Below are 17879 nucleotides of genomic sequence, written 5' to 3' on the forward strand. Positions count from 1 at the left end.
TCCTGTGTTGTATAATATACATGTATACAGTATCTTGTTGTTTTAGTGTTAAGTACTATGTTTGTATACATTCCGGCCTCACCACTTAGACACTCGCCCAATTAAACAGATAGCTATCTACATGTTATTACCGCGACTGTTGGGTACACAGACTTCTAACAATGCACTAGTTTCTTCATAATTATAAAATAAATATCCAACGTATTTTTTTGGAAGTAAAGCACGTGCTGTTGCACGCGAGGTAGGCTGTCGTGCCTTTTGATGTGTGTGCATGTCGTACAATATCGAGTTATTTTTAAGGTTATGTAAAGATGTATAGAAGATTATAATATGAAGGTATGAGAGGTTTATCTGGAAATAGTTTACCTAACAAATTTATATGGATAATTTTTGGTTACACGAGGAGCTCTAGTTTGGACTTCAACCATACACGATTTTCTGATTGATGTTCACAAAAACTCAGGTATATCTTCCTCTTAGCATGATTTTCATCTTTTTTTTTATGAACAATGTGGCATTTTCTAACAAGTTGCTCCCAAATTTCATGGAATGAGGCCAGCTCAGTGAGTGCTAAGTGTTAGTTCGTATGTGTATGACAAGACTCAATGTGTGTATGTATGCTTGCGCTTGAAAGAGAATGATCAATGCAAATGGTCTGCACTGCATATTTATATTGAATTAAAACGTAAAAATAAAATCGTCTTTTCGTTTCCTTTCTTTTGAAGACTCTGAATGTTCACAACCTTTGTTTTTGTACAATCTTTTAATGAAGGAGACATGTTTAGATCAAAGAATAACTACTACCCTGATATAAGTATATAATCTACCATTCTATCATTACTTTAACGGCGATGTTTGATTATGGTAGATTCAAAGTGGACGCCACTTAGTATTCTTGTCATTCTTATACAAATATTCGCGAAGGATTTGAATTCGCGTTTGACCCTCTCGCGAATTAACGCGAAAATAAATCCCACGCGAAATATAAGTGATTTACAGTATCGTTTCTGTATAATTTAATCTTGTTCGTAGCAAGCATTTTCGTTGGCTTAAAACAGATCTTATCAGCCCATAAAGATGAAGTAGCCGTTTGTAACGTCGCTTTTTATTGGCTAATACAGTGACAAAATATTTCTAAAATAGAGTTCGTCAATAAAAAGGTTTTCCTCGGGGATTGTGTACTGTAGATTGAATTATAAACGTTATATTGAAGTTATATTTTTATGTTATGGAGCTATTAATAAACGGAGTGTACTCTCATCAAAGACCGCTGCGCTGTTTAGTTATAGCACATTCCTGTTTGTGTGCGATGTCTTCATAACACAAAAATTCAAGTTAATTGTTATATATACTGTAGAGTTGATAAATTTTATGGAGCTAATATTTTGCGGTTATCCCAGAGGGACTAGTTCTCGGGTAAAAACTAAATCGCCTTGTAAACTTTCCACAGTAAACTTGTATGCATTTGTATATAAAAATATTCGCTTGGTATCTAGTTTAAACTTTCTTTTATTTTATTTGAAGCATATCAAATATATACAATAAACAAGACGATATTGGAAAAAGGAACAAGTGTCACAGACACTTATGTTAACCTATCACTATTACTAAACAGCAACTTAAAACTTCGGTAAATGGCAATACCATTAATTAATACACCAGTACTCGCTTACACACACGCTAACCAAATAACTAATGGAAAAAACATATTAAAGTTGTAAGGAGGAAGATAAAACAATATATATTTTTCAAGCCATATTAGTCTACATTAGAAAATCTATCTATTTTAGTATATAATTCTGAGCGGCTAAGTATTATTTTCGCGCTAAAATACTTTTTTCGACAATTTTGATCATAACAATGTTTATTTTACTTAAATAAATACCAAATATTCATACAACTGTCAGCGTACGGCGACAGGAGTCTATCGCTGCCATACTCGGTGACAAGGCGATGACAAACTCCCGGAAGTTCGGGGGGGGGGGGGGGGGGGTGCTGTTCCTCTTGACATTGTCACAAAGTTGTTGACAGCATCATACATCTTCCCACACACGTTGATGGCCTTGTAATACGGAACATTATAATGAAAAGTAGGCCATTATCGCTGATTGGACATATATTTGTGTTTGGTACATGTACCCGCAATGATATTAGGATACATTACCTGAAACATCGTTATAATCTATTGAAGGTATGCTATATGTTCTCGCCTTTCATTCCCTTTATGAGCATAGAAGATAACCAAATGGAATACACTAAATCAAAATATAACTAACAATTTCTATGAGTAATACAATACAATACAAAACAAATACAATACAATATACAATACAAATACAATACCATACAGTACAATACAATTCTTTATTAACGAATCCCGGCCCACATGGGGCAATGTAGGAAATACAATCACAAATAGGTGGAGTGGCCAAAAGACAGATTAATGGACATGCATTTATACTAATACAAATTACAAAAACATAGACAAAATTGCTTGTAGCTTGCTCATGTTGTACCCGATGACTTGGAAGTCAGCTAGATTGACTATTACAAAATCATTATACAATGTGTACAGAAATAGTTTGTATTATTTTAAATTTGACATAATGAAATTAGATAACAACTTTAAAATATCCCCATCTTCATTATTCATCAACCAGATGTATTTTTGTTCTGGATGTAAATTTGAAAAATTGAGAGCTATGAATAAAATTGTACATGAATAGTAAACATTAACACAATGCCTTACAAAGCAAGTAGAGTTGTTATTATGTTTGTGGTATCCTTCTTAGAATGTGTCAATAGAAAACAGCATTAGATGTATTTTCAAATTTATCATGTATTAACTATTTATATACCATTTAACAATGCTTTTGAGTTATTACCATAAACTGTTAAACATAATCTCGTCTCAGTTTCAAGAAAAGAAATTTGTACAGTTACTTGTGTCGGCATCTTATTGTATGGAAGCGTCAGTGAAGATGCTGTCTGTAACAAGTGGATTGTTGTGACACCATAGTCTAGCTACTCGGCCTGACATCGTGTTTAGATGTGTGGTTTTAAACTTACCCATTGTATAACCACAAGGGTCAAGCACCGCCGGTGTAAGTGCGAACGGCGGAAACCACATCTGTGCCGAGTATCTTATGTCAAATTGTACTCAGAACATTCTACAGATCACTGAAACCGTCAGGAAATGTGTAATTCAAGCAGTTATTCCCATGTTGTTTGATGTGTATTAGATTAAGTCGTTTATATTTATAAACATGTTTGAAATACGTCACTTCCTTTAAATTGTGCACTCACTTCCGGTCAATTATCATCGGATTTCTATTTTTCCGTGAGGCCGGTTGGTGTAACCGTTCAATAACACTATAATTTTACATACAAATACAAAGGATTTCCGTTTTATATGTAGTGGGCGAAGTCTCGCTGAGGTCGGTCCATGTTTCACCAACTTCTACAAATTCACGTTTATGAATGAAAATGGCTGCAGATCTAAGCGACAAAACACTAGGGTGACACAAGTACACCGTCTGGAGAGGTGTGCGCTACCAAACATTCTGTCGGTACTTAGCGAGGTCGTTAATTATATTTATAGTATAATTTGATGTTTGATGAAAGGAACTGTTGCATAATTGTTGCATTGAACTGCACTGACTATTTTCCACACTTGTTCGCCGCTCATCATGGGAAAATATACTGCAAACTGCTTCAAAACATCTGCCTGATCCACGCTGTCTGGTTTACGTATAATTCTTCTTGTTCTGAAATTCCAATATTTCTATGCATGATCAAATGTCAGACTATATATATATATATGGTGGGTTTTTTTCATTTGAACATTTTCTATTGAATTTATTATTGGATTTTATATAGATAGTTATTGCTGAAAATTATCAGGCTATAATGAAATGACACACGTGTTTCTGCAGTCACAGATGAATTATCTAGTAGAATTAAAGCAAAAAAATTCACTTCACCAAGTGACATTCCAGTCATGGATCATACATTGAACCTGATTTTTGTAGATGTCTGTCAGTATGTTCTAAAATGATGTCACATCCACAATATTCATATCCTAAAAAAAGCATACTTGGTATTGCCCCAAAAGCTCTGAAACTACAACTTGTCCCAGATATCATGGTACTTTATCATTGTGTAAAGTTTAATCAACATCACTCGAGGAATGAAGCCACAAGAGCGCTGGCAAACTTATTGTTGAAAACAACAAAGTGAACAAACACATCATTAAATTGAAAATGGTCGTTTTATTGATAGAAAAAACGACAGTTTGTGATATGATCATCCTTTCTATTTGACATCATAACATACATAAACATATCAGAACATTTGGTCTTAGGTTGGGGGGGGGGGGGGCACAAAATATGCCACCATTAGTTCCAGATATATAAGCCCTATAGTCCTCCTCTGGGCTAAATAGATTTGGAACCATGACCCCAACTAGAGCGCTGACAACCTTTGATATTACGACCTATACTGTATACATGTACGTACAAGACGGTTGGTATTACGACCTATACTGTATACATGTACGTACAAGACGGTTGGTATTACGACCTATACTGTATACATGTACGTACAAGACGGACAGATAGGAAACCTCCTGTTGAAATCAATAACTATTTAGCACCAGCCGCTTACCTCAATCATTACAACGTAACCAGCGGGGACAGGTTACAACTAAGGTGCATGATAAGTGTGATGATTTCAGTTTCCCAATTGTTAATTTTCCATTTCTAGATAGCAACATTCCTGCATCCTCTTCTACATGTGGTGTTTACATGTTCCAGTTGATTCGAAATTCAAGGGCTTGTTCCCCTTATCACGATTCTCGTGGCAGATGTCGAATAGTGACGCAGAAATCAGCACAACAACGTTTCGAGAGATGCATGTTGATGAAGACCACGGGAAAGGTCATGATCGACATCATGATCGCATTTGGAAATAGTACATAATTTTGTATATCACCTTAGGTGAGATGATTCCAGAGGGGTTTGATGCTTGCTGCGGCATGATATGCCTATTGGTTCTGTCATCACCACCTGAACTCTCATTTGAGATTGAGACCTCACCCTGATTTGACCTTGAACTGCACGGCGGATGACGTCGATGAATCAGAAGACGCTTTCTCTTCTGGACCACCTGGTCATATTCTTCTTTGCAGGAATCTCCATACAAATCTATATTATTGTTTATAGTTTGCCCTCGTTTAGTGGATTTTGGGTTTGAATTATGGTTTCGTTCTTACCTTATTTATTGTTTTGTTATAATTCTATGACAGCTCATGAATATGTATTTATTGTCCTCTTTTCTCTCGCCCACGTGAGCGTTGGCCCCTCATGGGTTCACTAAAAAATACCCTTTAAGAGTCACATAATGTCGCTGAATATACAAGCGCCTATACCAAACCCACGCACCTGTCATTGAGATTACGTAATGCTGTGCGGTACCCAAGATAAGTCCATGTATATTAGGCTGTATAAAAATAAACGCTTTCGGAAAACTACCTGACACGAATGTGACATAAAATTCATCGACCGAAATCAACATGATCACGATTCTTTTACTGAAGATGACATCACCCCGCTGCTTATCATTATTACTACAATTATAGTTTATACGCCCACGTCTCAACACGGCGTCACGACGAGGAACAAGGATATGTAGTGGATCATGTTCATCTAGCCAAGTGTCATTTACGGAGTTGTTGCCCTTTGTGGATTACCATTTTGTTCCCCGTATCTGGGTTATCTATTGAAATATTAGGGTTTTCAGTGCCGTCTTTTGTTGTGTGTTTTTTCTGTCGATCAATTGTATACCACGCTTCTCTGAAAACATATATTTTAGATAATTTGTCGATTGTATGCATAATTATTCTCGACCAATGAAACTCCGCCATAGTCGGTGTCAACAACTTAAGTTACTTCAAACATGATATCGCTTTTTGTTTTGTTTCGTTCAATGCTGCAATCTCATATATTTTCTTTATTGGCATGATTTTCCGGCAGATTTTTTTACCAAATTAACTTTTGGTTTTGAAATTCACCGTTTGTATCTGCATTTATTTACATCTTTAACCTGTACTCCACTTTGTATTTGTATTACTGTTCAATACCAATAGTATGTATTGTGTTGTTTATAATATGTACTTATGGACCGGATATGGTCCACAGTCAATAAAGAATTTTAATTTGAATATAAGGCATTTGATCGCACCAACAATAACTAGACATTCTGCCCTGACAAACAAGCAAAGACGGGTGTACAATTGTGTATAATCCCATCCACAGACACGTGCTACGATGTACGGAAGGGTCTTCTTGTTGGACAGATGCTGGGTGCTATACGGGATATAAGTATACCGGTCCACCTTCAAACATCATCACGCGTGTCTGCGATCCACCGTATATCTTTAGACGGGTGTATGTCCCTTATAATAACCGGGTATCGTAAAGCAGTTATTGTACAGGTCGCTTGTCGTGTGTACAATGGGGGCCTATTTTTAAAACATTTCTTTGTGACGATTTAATACATACTAATTTTAGACTGTCTTCTTGTAGACGCTTTTCTGTAAGCCAATCCCTACATTTTGAAAACCACTAAGTTGTTTCAAGGAACCGAGGAGAAACGGAAAGTTGTTCTGCGGATACCTGTACCTGTTCATCGTATCCACGTATACACGTGTAATAATGTTTTGTTATTAATGACGTAAGTAATATAACACAGGTAATGAGGAAGAGGATGTAAGGTGTGCACTTGTGTAGAAGATACATAAAACAAACTTATTGTACAGGTGTCTTCTATTACGGTATACCAGAATTAACCTCTATATAGGCGGGTGTAAAAAGACAGTCATATTGGAGATTTTCCGCTCAATATTGGGGTTTTGCTTGGTTTTGTATTTTTAGATACGGTCCATCGACAGATGAGGTCATTTATGACTTCTTCTCAATAACAAAGGCGCAGAATAAAGGGGTACGGTGACAGGAAATACATCAAGCATTGTGGGTGTAATCTTTATAATTTTAAAGAAATCTTGAAGATGAATTAATGGACGTGTACTTGTGGTGTTTATATTAAGGTTATCATTTTTAGATGATAGTGCTTCCTAAATAATATAGGGACATTAGAGATTCAATCAACTTGGTAACATTATAAAAAACACGTGTAATATTTCTTTATAATAAATATCCATTTTAGATGTTAATACTATTTTGCAGTGGGCCAATAGAGATTCAATTTACTCGGCAACATGATTATAAAGATACTTGTTATCTTTGAATTATCATAGATATCAATCTTAGATGTTATAATAATATTTTGCAATGCATCAATAGAGACTGTCTGTCTATTAACTTGGTAACATAACTTGAAAGTATTTGTAAACGATGCATAAAGATTGCCTTGCAATAGCAAGGGAGGCTAGAGCACCGGCCACGTGACTCGGGTGAAGTTCCGAGGAGCATGGTTCGATGCTCCCTACATGTTGAGGAACGTACCGGTCTGTGCTTCCATAGTTGTACCCTGGGCAAGACACTTTTCCCTTATTGCTCTGGGTGGCATGCGAAGGGCCTCCCTTTTTTTGATATCGTCCTCAACTACTGCAAGGAGACGCTGCCTCAAAATGACCCTGACTGTTCACGGGGAGGGGTTTCTTGGATCACGAGAAAAAGTTGTTAAAATATTTTTAACATGTGACCGTAATGTAATTATTTGTTTGCATATCTGGTCCCCACACCTAGCATGCTATTGGTATAATACATATTACGTACATCTTGGTTAGTGAAAAGAGGTTGAAAAGGTTGACACCTCTCGTGCGACAGACGGCCAGACGGGAACACGTGATTATGTGTTAGTTCCATTATATTTTACTTTTGATGCCATAACTGTATATTTCACGACGACTGTCACTCATAATAGGTATTATGAACACGTAGAGTATACTTTAAGAGTGGAGAGTATGTAGCTCAGATCTGGGAATTTCCCTGTGGCCTAATGGTAGGGTGTCCGCTCAGAGAGCGAGAGGTCACTAGATTTGGTGTCGTTGACTTGACCACTCCGTGTGTATGTTATAGGAGCTTGTAATGCTTCCTTGGAGTTTGTAATGTGTTTTTCTTCTTCTTTATTTTACAACTATCATGAAACAAGTTATAGCAACTTATATCAATCACCTTTGTTGGCTCGTTCGGAGGCGTGAGAGGGGTGTTAGGTTGGAAAGTAAACGGAATACATGGAGAAAACCCACGTGGTCGGGTTGGTGACCACATACCTTTTCACGACCGATCGGAAAATTGGACCACGACGGCCTACGTGAAAAGGAAAGTGCCACCCGCCCATGCCACTCTGGGCTGTGATTGTATTCAGGGGCGAAGACTTTGTGAAGGAGTATGTGTAACAAGAGGCCCAATGGGCCTGTATCGCTCACCTGCTTCTAAAATGTAACTTTAAAACTGATCTATGTCATTTATGCACATGCTAAGTTAATAGACTCTTGATTCATTCAATTGAAATTGTAGCCTTCACTCCAATTTCGTGCATTTTAATATCTGGTCTCTATATAGGCCTTTTAGCTAGTCAGATATTCTATTTGACCACTGTGACCTTGAATGTTGGTCAAGGTCATTCATTTGAACAAAATTAGAAGACTTTCACCAAAGCATGCTATATCTTCAATATCATGTCTCCTTGTCATTGAGAAAAAGGTGTTTAAAGATTTTAGCCTGTTTTACCCATGTGACCATGAATATATGTCAAGGTCATTCAGTTGAACAAACTTGATGGCCCTTTACCTATGCATACTACATGCCCAATATCGGGTCTCTGTAGTATTCATGGTTATTGAGAAAAAGTCGTTATAAGATTTTAGCCTATTTTGACCCGGTGACCATGAACATTTGAACAAACTTGGTAGCCCTTCATCTCATCATGCTACATGCCTATAATGATCTTGGGCCTTTTTAGTTATTGAGAAGTTGTTTGGTCAGAAAAGTCGATGAACGATTCGCCACGGCACAAATTGTATATCATTTCCTGAATACAGATATCGAGGAAAATATTCCCATTCTTGTATATATTTTCTTGACGACTACGTGCAAGGGGAGATAACCCTTGTTTCAATGCGAGTGAAGTTTACAAACGCCATGATCATCATGTTAGAAATCTAGATCTTAGGTAATATCAGTGAAATATTAAGGTAAAACAATTGTAAAATCAGAACAGATCTAGATATCTAATTCTATTAATTTTGTCCTTTGAAACACACATGGACATTTCAAAATAACTAAATTATTGTACCGTGCGTGCCAGGCATGCGTATGCAGGACACATTTTTACAAACTGTTATAATAGCATGAATCAAAGACTAATAAATCTTAGTATATGCCTCTGCATGGCTCTACCGTCTATCTGTTGAAATTCAACGGTGTTTAGCAATCACATCAATAGTTTAAATGTGTTAGACTCTACACTTAAGCCTCTTTTCCACAAATAACACATAAGCTTTTTGGCCAGGTTCGTTGACATTTGCGAGATCGTTTGTAACATCGATTGGCATGACAGCCATGACAGCCATTGTCATGATGTTAACCGATGCCTTCTCTTCCGTTTTGAATGGATCACTGTGTTATTTAATGGTCGCCTTCAGAGCCTTCACATCCCTTTCCTTTACATTCGGGGTAAGTCCAGGTCGTGATGAGATGTAGATTTATCTGCTTTCGTTCTTGACATTTCAGATTTTTCCTTCGCTAAAGCAAACAGGTGTGGCGAAACAAGGAAGAAGCGAGAGAGAGCATTTTCATTGAGGGTTATTCCGATGAGACCACCCGATACCTTCATTATTTTGTTGATATGCTATAGAGCATGGTCCGGCCCGATTGCACAAAACGGCACTTGATTCTTATTCACAACCCAGCTTATGTCCAGTTTTCATGAAAATGACCCGATTTGAAAAATAAATACGAATCATTCATTTTATTCACTATTGTTTGAGGAAGTAAAGATTTACGGATTTTCTGTAAAAACGCCCGATAATCTGATCCAACATATTCGCACCTTGACTTGTAAATAAAAACTTTTTTTTCATTTCTAATTTCTGTATCTGATAAAAAAAATTGTCAATCGTATTCCATTGTTTACTTCATTAAATGAATCTATAACAAGCTATCATTGATTTCCCTATGTGCTTGTTACAGAAAATAACGGTAAAAATAACACTTATTTTTGTGTATTAATTATTTTGATGGTAAAAACAGCAAATATATACATGTATTAATTTACTGTTCCATTTTTATAGCGTTATTGTTCGAAATAATTGTTCAAATAAACAATGTTTGACTTAAATGGTCCACACACAGGGGCACGCCCTAAGTCTAGTAGGTCTAATACTTATTATGGTATTGTATACGCTTTAATATTTGGCCAATAACAGGTCATTTGATAAACCAGCAACTCAAATTCATCTGATATCAATTATAGTTTGATACATGTAACAGTGTATCCAATGTGATAGCCAGACGTATCCCTGTTGTCCGACAACGGCAGTAGGCATTCCGGCAATAATGCATATTTTGTTTCGAGCTTATGGTTGTTTCATTACATGTTTATATTGCAGTTACATTTATTTCTAGTATTAATTACCTGAAATACTCATATTGGTCTTAAAACCAGCATGTTTCTTTCAATAAAGGGCGGCAATAACTTGACCGGAAGTCTGGGATTATGTGAAAATAACTAAAAGGAACCGACCGTCGGATCCGGAAACAAAAAAATCTCGAAAAGACCGACCTCAAATCATTTAAAAATCGATTTTATACGAAATACTTATATATTTGATTTTATGATGTTTGGTTAATATCAATTGTGTATATAACACCTTAATGACATCATAAAGATCATAAGCTTTTGGATATAGCGAAACTATATGTACTCTAACCCTAATTTCAGCTATGAACCAGACACTAATATTCCAAATATTATATTATTTTCGGGATATACTTTAATACATTAAATTCTGAAAAAATGTTTATATACGTGTTTACGATATTCAACAAGTTAAAACTTTTTAAATAGTAAAAATAACAACATAGTGTGGTTTGTTTTTAGTCTTTTGTGTAACTGGTATAAGCGTCATCGGCCATCTTTGTGACGTCATACTGACCACTGGTCGCGGCTTCAAGACACAAGGCATTGTTTTCTGACGCTTACGGGTGTCCTTAACAAAATGGTATAGAATCTATGCCTTGACATTTCTTCACGAAATGCACACGGGAGCATTTTTCACGCCCTAAGGCCCCAGACATTTGATGCCGAGACATATGTTTGCTTTTAGCATATACTTTTGTATTCCTGCTTCTTAAACTTTTAAAAATTGCTTCAAACTATCGCGACAAGATAAATCTATAAACTGGTAAATCTCCGATATATTTGTATTTTTCGCGGGCTTTTCCCAACACAATATTCAAACGCAGACAAGACGCAGACATTTCGCAAATATTTACTTCCGGTAAGACCGATGAGGAAATTTCACCTCGTGAGATACAAAAACAAAAGTTAAGGTAACAGTGTTGTTTTCTTGTGCCTAGCTGGTGTTTTATTGAATAGATATCTTAAATGTTTTTATGAAATCACGGACACTGAAATACAACATAATGTACATCCCCGATAGGTGTTAACAATCGCATAATATCCAAACTATGATGCAATATTCAACGTTCACTAAAGAGGCTGGATACATATGTGTGAAAAAAAATGGTTCCGCTACAGTAATATTTGCATCATTGCACTGGTTGTTGAAGTGATATTGTATGAATATTGCGTAAAGTGATGACATGTCATCTTCGTATGTTCTATATTGAATTATTCATGTTCTAAAGTATAAAAAATAAATCATTAAAAGTGGTAATCGCATAAATGCGACTAGGCCAGACCAGGGTTGGAGGCCAAGGAAGCATCTGAAATATAGACATATATTATCTTTTAACCAAATAATTACACTTCAAATTAATCTAAATAAGGCTATCTCATTACCATGTTTTTCAGTATGAAGATATGTACTGATCTTGTCGGCTAGACAGGACAAGAAGAGAAGATGAATGCAGAGAGTGGAGGGTCTACCCCTATGGATGACGGAGGACACACAAATGAGTCACTTGTTGACTTACAGGGTCTGGATTTTGACTTTGTCACATCAACAGAGAATGAGAATATCTGGTGTGAGCAGTGCAAAGTCCTCAAGCAGGTATATACTTATGTGCTATATCTGCACATCCCAGATGTGATTATAGTTTGTAATGTTTGGTTTGTATCGTTTAATGTCCAATCAGATGCTGTGGTCCTCTCTTGAGTGCAAGGTTCATGTTTTCGTCATAGGAGGCTGAATGTGGTATCTTCTTGATAGTACAAAACTTTATAGTGCTACCTCACTAAAGGATATAGCCCGAGTTTGCTCTGGCCCTGTCAACATGTCTGGTGTAGGGCCAGAGCGCACTACTATATGAAAACCTGGAATTATCGCATAAAGCGAGGGTCTATACGGACGAAATAAAACACCTAGATGAGACTAAATGGGTGTTCTGGGGTAAATAAATATCTCATTTATCCATATATGTTAGGTAGGTGTTATGTCACACCCGATTTTATTGTATTTGCACCAAATTCTTAGCGACACCAAACGGTGTCGGATAATTCCACGTTTTCATATAGAAGTGCGCTCTGGCCCTACACCAGACATGGTGACAGGGCCAGAGAAAACTCTGGCTATAAAGGATACTGCTGAAGACATCCACCAGGTCATCCCATCTGGTTATGTTACACTGATAACCGGGAAAGCCGACATCCCATTTTCATAATGATCAGCATTTAATTAGCACGAGGGGCAACTAATGTTTTTAGAGACTCGTATATGTCTCAGTCAAGGGACATAACTCACATCCTTTCCTAACAAGGGCAAATGCTAATTATAAACTAAGGCCAAAGCTGATGTTGGCCCGGGTCACTGTCAAATGGAGTTCTTAGGAAGAACAGAGTTGTTTAGAAAGAGGAGAAAAAAACTTACTCACCTCTTGTCTGCAGGTTTTTATACATTCTACTGCAGATATAATTTCAATTTTTCCTTTGAAGCTATTCCTGTTAACTTTCAAAGCACAAAAAATAAAAATGACCAAACTCAGTAATTTACAAAAGAGGCAATTCAAATTATGCATCGGAAGGTAGCTAGGAACTTATTTTTTTCTGCAAAGACCGCACTTATAAAATACACGTACCTCGCAAAAACCCTGGAGTTTCTAATTCATGTAAAATTATCTGCATATATATAAATCTGCTGTAGAAATGAAACAACCTAGAAAAACACAAAATTAATTTGAAAATAGATAGCTTTTGGTAGATATACTTGTATATCAGGAAGAATTTAGTGGTTATAGGAATGGTGTTTAATTGTCAATGTTTATTTTCAGGAACTTCAAAAACTGCAGCAAGAACATTCATTGAACTACACTACCTTGAAGAAGAAGGTGATTTCTACTGAGTAAGTTAAATTATCGGTTTCCTTCAGAGTTACAATTAGTCAGTATCGCATTGCAGTGAATGTACCTACAGTAGTGGTGTACTGTGTAACGATTCACCGATACATCAATATATTTAATGGCAGTGTGGTGCATTGATGCATTGTCTATCCGATACTTGAAAATTTGTAGTTGTCTCCCTTGACCAACGTTAGCTTATGTTTTGTAGTAAACAACATGACTGATCCGGACAAGGCTGTTTCAGCAGCTTAAAAAGCTGACTGTTGGGGTTTTTTCAAATCCAAATTATCTAAATTCAAGAGCGCTTTGTGGGAAACTGACAAAACATATGTTTTTGTAACAAATGTTGACAAAAACTCAAATATTTCGAAAATACCACAAACACAACTACTGTACGATGGCAAACAAGATATCTGGTAGGTCATCAGCTTCTAATATATTGTGATATGTATCGTATCATGACCCTGTATTGCAATACGAATCATATTGCTACCCGCCTTGCGATACACAGCTCTAACCAACAGTTCCCTGTTTTCAGTGATACACATTAAGAGTGTTTCCTGTATGTGTCATGGACTGACATTCTGTTACATTCATTGTGTCACCACAAAGTGGATTTTAACTTTATAATTATATGTAAGAAGGATAATAGTCTTTTTTTTTTATCATACCAGATATATACTGGAAATTGCATGAAATTTGCATGAATTCAATGAACTATGCACTTGACTATATTTATCATTTCCCAGTTTTCTCAGTTTTTTTAATTGGACTGAATTATATAATTACCTCCCATATATGTGGGTTATAATTACGATGACATCACTTTTCACCAGATGTCATATAAAGGTAAAATACAGATTGGACCAAAAAAGGAACAATTTAGAGAGAACTTCAGATATGTGCTAAATTTAGACATAAACTGATCAGTTAAACTGCTTCATTATTGATTATTTAGAACAAAAAATGAATTTGTTGAACAGAAAGAATTGTTTAATCTATTTCATCTATTTACACGTGCACTCACACAAACCCCTACTACAATTAAGCTGTTACGTATACGTATATAAGGAATTTAATAAATGCCTTGTTAGTATGACTAATGCAAAGTAAATGTAGCTATTAGTTCTGATGTGGTATAACTATATATATAATTATAATGAGTCTATTGTAGAATGTCTCATACATCTGTATAGCTAAGATTACTTCCTGTTAAACAGTGCAGTAAGATAATGATCTAGATACACTGCTGCGATATACATGAAGCAACTAATAATATTCCCTGTAGTTACCAAGTCCAGGAAAAAACTTGTTAAAATAATACTCCTATAACAGTTTTTTTTTCTTTTTTTTCCTGTAGAGTATCTAGATATAACAGTTATAAGATATACACTGTTTATATCTCCGTTATAATTTATAATTACCAGGGTGAGAAAAAATCTAGGTTCGATGGCCCAGGGCCAGTAAATTTGGTCTGTGGGCAAGTAAATATTGGTGACTACTTGACCGATTGGCAAGTGCAAAATTTCTCAAACTTTTTACTTTTCCCTTAGAGTAATTGAAGATATTAAGATATTACTAATTCAGTTTAATTGGACCACTATGTTTCACCTTTGGGCAAGTACTTTTGAACCTAAACTTGCCCGAAGGACCAGTGATGCTGAAAGTTTTCTTCCTGCCCTGATTACTAGACACTTAAAAATGAATCCAATTTCAAGTACAGTAATAATAATCTGGCAATAAGCTATTGTCTGGTATGTAATAGGCCCATCCATACCTATTAAAAGTTGAAAAAATGCATTTCATTGTCTTACAATATGCATGGCCATGAGGTAAGGTCTTCTTCAGAATGTCATCAATTTAAAACAACTTGTGTTTGCTTAAATTAAGAAAATTTTACAATGTTTACTTTAGAATTGATTAATTAAGATTTTTTTTTTTATTTTTTTTTTATTATTTTTTAGAAAAATAATGCATCTTTTTAGCAGGAGAGTATTGTTGGAGCAGGGCAAAAAATATCACTGCACTTTGAGTCAAATTAGATGTGTTCACTTGACCTCTGGGCTTATTGGAGCATAAATATAGTAATGGTTTCTGTGTGTTTTATTGAATCTGATTAATTAGACATATTCATTACACATTCCTGTAGATGTGACTGAACTATTGATGAGAAATAACGCAGGTGTTTATTTTCACTGGTAAATTCTTCTATAAATCCATGGATGTATAGTCATGCAGTTACTTAACAATTGATCTCGTAATTTACTAATGAATTCTTAAATGTATTATTTTTCAGCTTGTTGATCAAGAAGTACAAGGCAAAGTGTGAAGATATCCTTTTTGTACTGTAATTATATAAGTAGTCAATCTAAAATGACAAAGTTTCATTAAATATTGTAGAGAAAATCTATCATCACTTTTACTATTTGATATATGTAAACAATATATGTTTAAAAAATCATGTAGATTTCAAAACTTCAATTGTCTTAAATGATATATGTATTTCCTTGACTGATACCTACATCATGACACTCAAAGCAAGACAATGGAGGATATGACAAAGAAGATGGAACAACTACAGCGGTAAGTATCATCACTGTTCTTTAGGTTATAACTTGGGGATAGTTGGAACAACTACAGCGGTAAGTATCATCACTGTTGGTTAGGTTATAACTTGTGGATAGGTTATAACTTGTGGGTAGGTTATAACTTGTGGGTAGTTGGAACAACTACAGCGGTAAGTATCATCACTGTTCGTTAGGTTATAACTTGTGGATAGTTGGAACAACTACAGTGGTAGGCATCATCACTGTTCCTTAGGTTATAACTTGTGGGTAGGTTATAACTTCGTTGGTATTTTACACTTCATCCTCTTAGCGATAGTGTTATGCATCCTCTGAAGTAGTTTCAAAGTATTAGATTGTATATTATCAGAAAATATGATCTGTCAGAAGTTGAGGGAGAAATGAGTTATTAAATACATGTTCATTCATATTAACCACATCGTATAAAATTAGAATATTACATTGTAATTTTAATTCCTTACTTATAAACCTAGTTAATTATGTAAAATTGTCTAGAATTAGTTATAATAAAAAGATCATATGCTAATTGACTTGTGATCAATGTGATCTTTTTAAATGTGTATATTTCAAATATAATTTTTGCTGTCATTATCAACATTCGCAGTAAAAAGTATTTTGTTGCTGTATAATTCTATATAATTATGTGAATGTTTTCAAGAATTTCATCATTTCATACTTTGGTATACAACATGTTGTTGTGTCCGACTGGCCATTGGGGTCTTCAGCAGTATTCTTGAGTAAGGTAGCACTATAAAGTCGGCATCAGTTCTGTGCTATCACAAGGTGATAAAAGACTAACATTCTGCAGCCTCCCAAATCCAACACACACCAAATGCATGCATTCATTCAATGACCGTTAACAAAAACGTTAACAATACCAAACCAAACCACCTGTTACAACCATTATGACATGAACATGATTCTGTTTGTTTTAAGGGAGTCCAGCACACTTAATGTACAGTTGAGCAGTTCATTACAGCAAATTGAACCACTGAAAAAGGTAATTTTAGAAACTTGATATTAGGCAATGCTATATTACTTTTAATATAGAAATATCATATATACTGTAACAACTTTTTCTAATGACGCATATGGATATGGCTTCAGACATGCTAAATCTATGATTTCTCAAACCATTGATGATGAAACAACGATGTCCATATATTATAGTACAGAAAGTAGCATTTCTAATCAACAGACATAATTTATCCTGATTTTCTGTGATCATGAATGTAAAAAGATGGATGTACTTCCCCTTAATAGCTTTGATAGTACGACTTTCAAACTTTTATATCACAAACTCGGCTATAAAAGACAAGGAGAAACTACCTAATAAAATAAAGATGATTTCTCTTCGATTCAAAAAGGAATGAGGACTGGTATTGTTTGCTTTTTTACTGTAACAGTTATATTCTGTCCTCCATATATATATATGTATATCATAACATTGATAGTCAGATTTGAATATTGCATTTTATATTTCATATTTTAGATTTCTCTATTCTAATTATTTTTACTACAGGCCAAACATGCTCTTGAAACTGAGGTGAAACAAAAAGTGAAGGAAATTCAAACCCTACAGGACAAGCTTACAGCATCCTTGGTAACTATATACATTAGATATATTTACATGAAAGGCAAATGTTACACGGTTTCCAAGGTATCCAGACAGCACATTAATTATGGGTATACAATATGTAGACCTGTATTTTGTAGGTTTGGTCAGCATACTTTGGTGACAACTTTCCAT

The 17879-nt window shown here is 35.3% G+C and overlaps 1 protein-coding gene across 1 annotated transcript in view; it reads left to right on the top strand.

Moving 5' to 3' along the window:
• Positions 1-11513: 11513 nt before the first annotated feature.
• The window catches only part of LOC117342000, a 48874-nt gene continuing 42508 nt past the window's right edge, over positions 11514-17879 (top strand). The window contains exons 1-7 of the mRNA XM_033903944.1: positions 11514-11576; positions 12061-12259; positions 13476-13546; positions 15841-15875; positions 16067-16127; positions 17066-17129; positions 17652-17732. Of these exons, the coding sequence (XP_033759835.1) occupies positions 12110-12259; positions 13476-13546; positions 15841-15875; positions 16067-16127; positions 17066-17129; positions 17652-17732 (462 nt within the window). The 5' untranslated portion in view covers positions 11514-11576; positions 12061-12109. The remainder of the gene's footprint in view (positions 11577-12060; positions 12260-13475; positions 13547-15840; positions 15876-16066; positions 16128-17065; positions 17130-17651; positions 17733-17879) is intronic.

Source organism: Pecten maximus, chromosome 14, assembly GCF_902652985.1.
Source record: "Pecten maximus chromosome 14, xPecMax1.1, whole genome shotgun sequence".
NCBI lineage: Eukaryota > Metazoa > Mollusca > Bivalvia > Pectinida > Pectinidae > Pecten > Pecten maximus.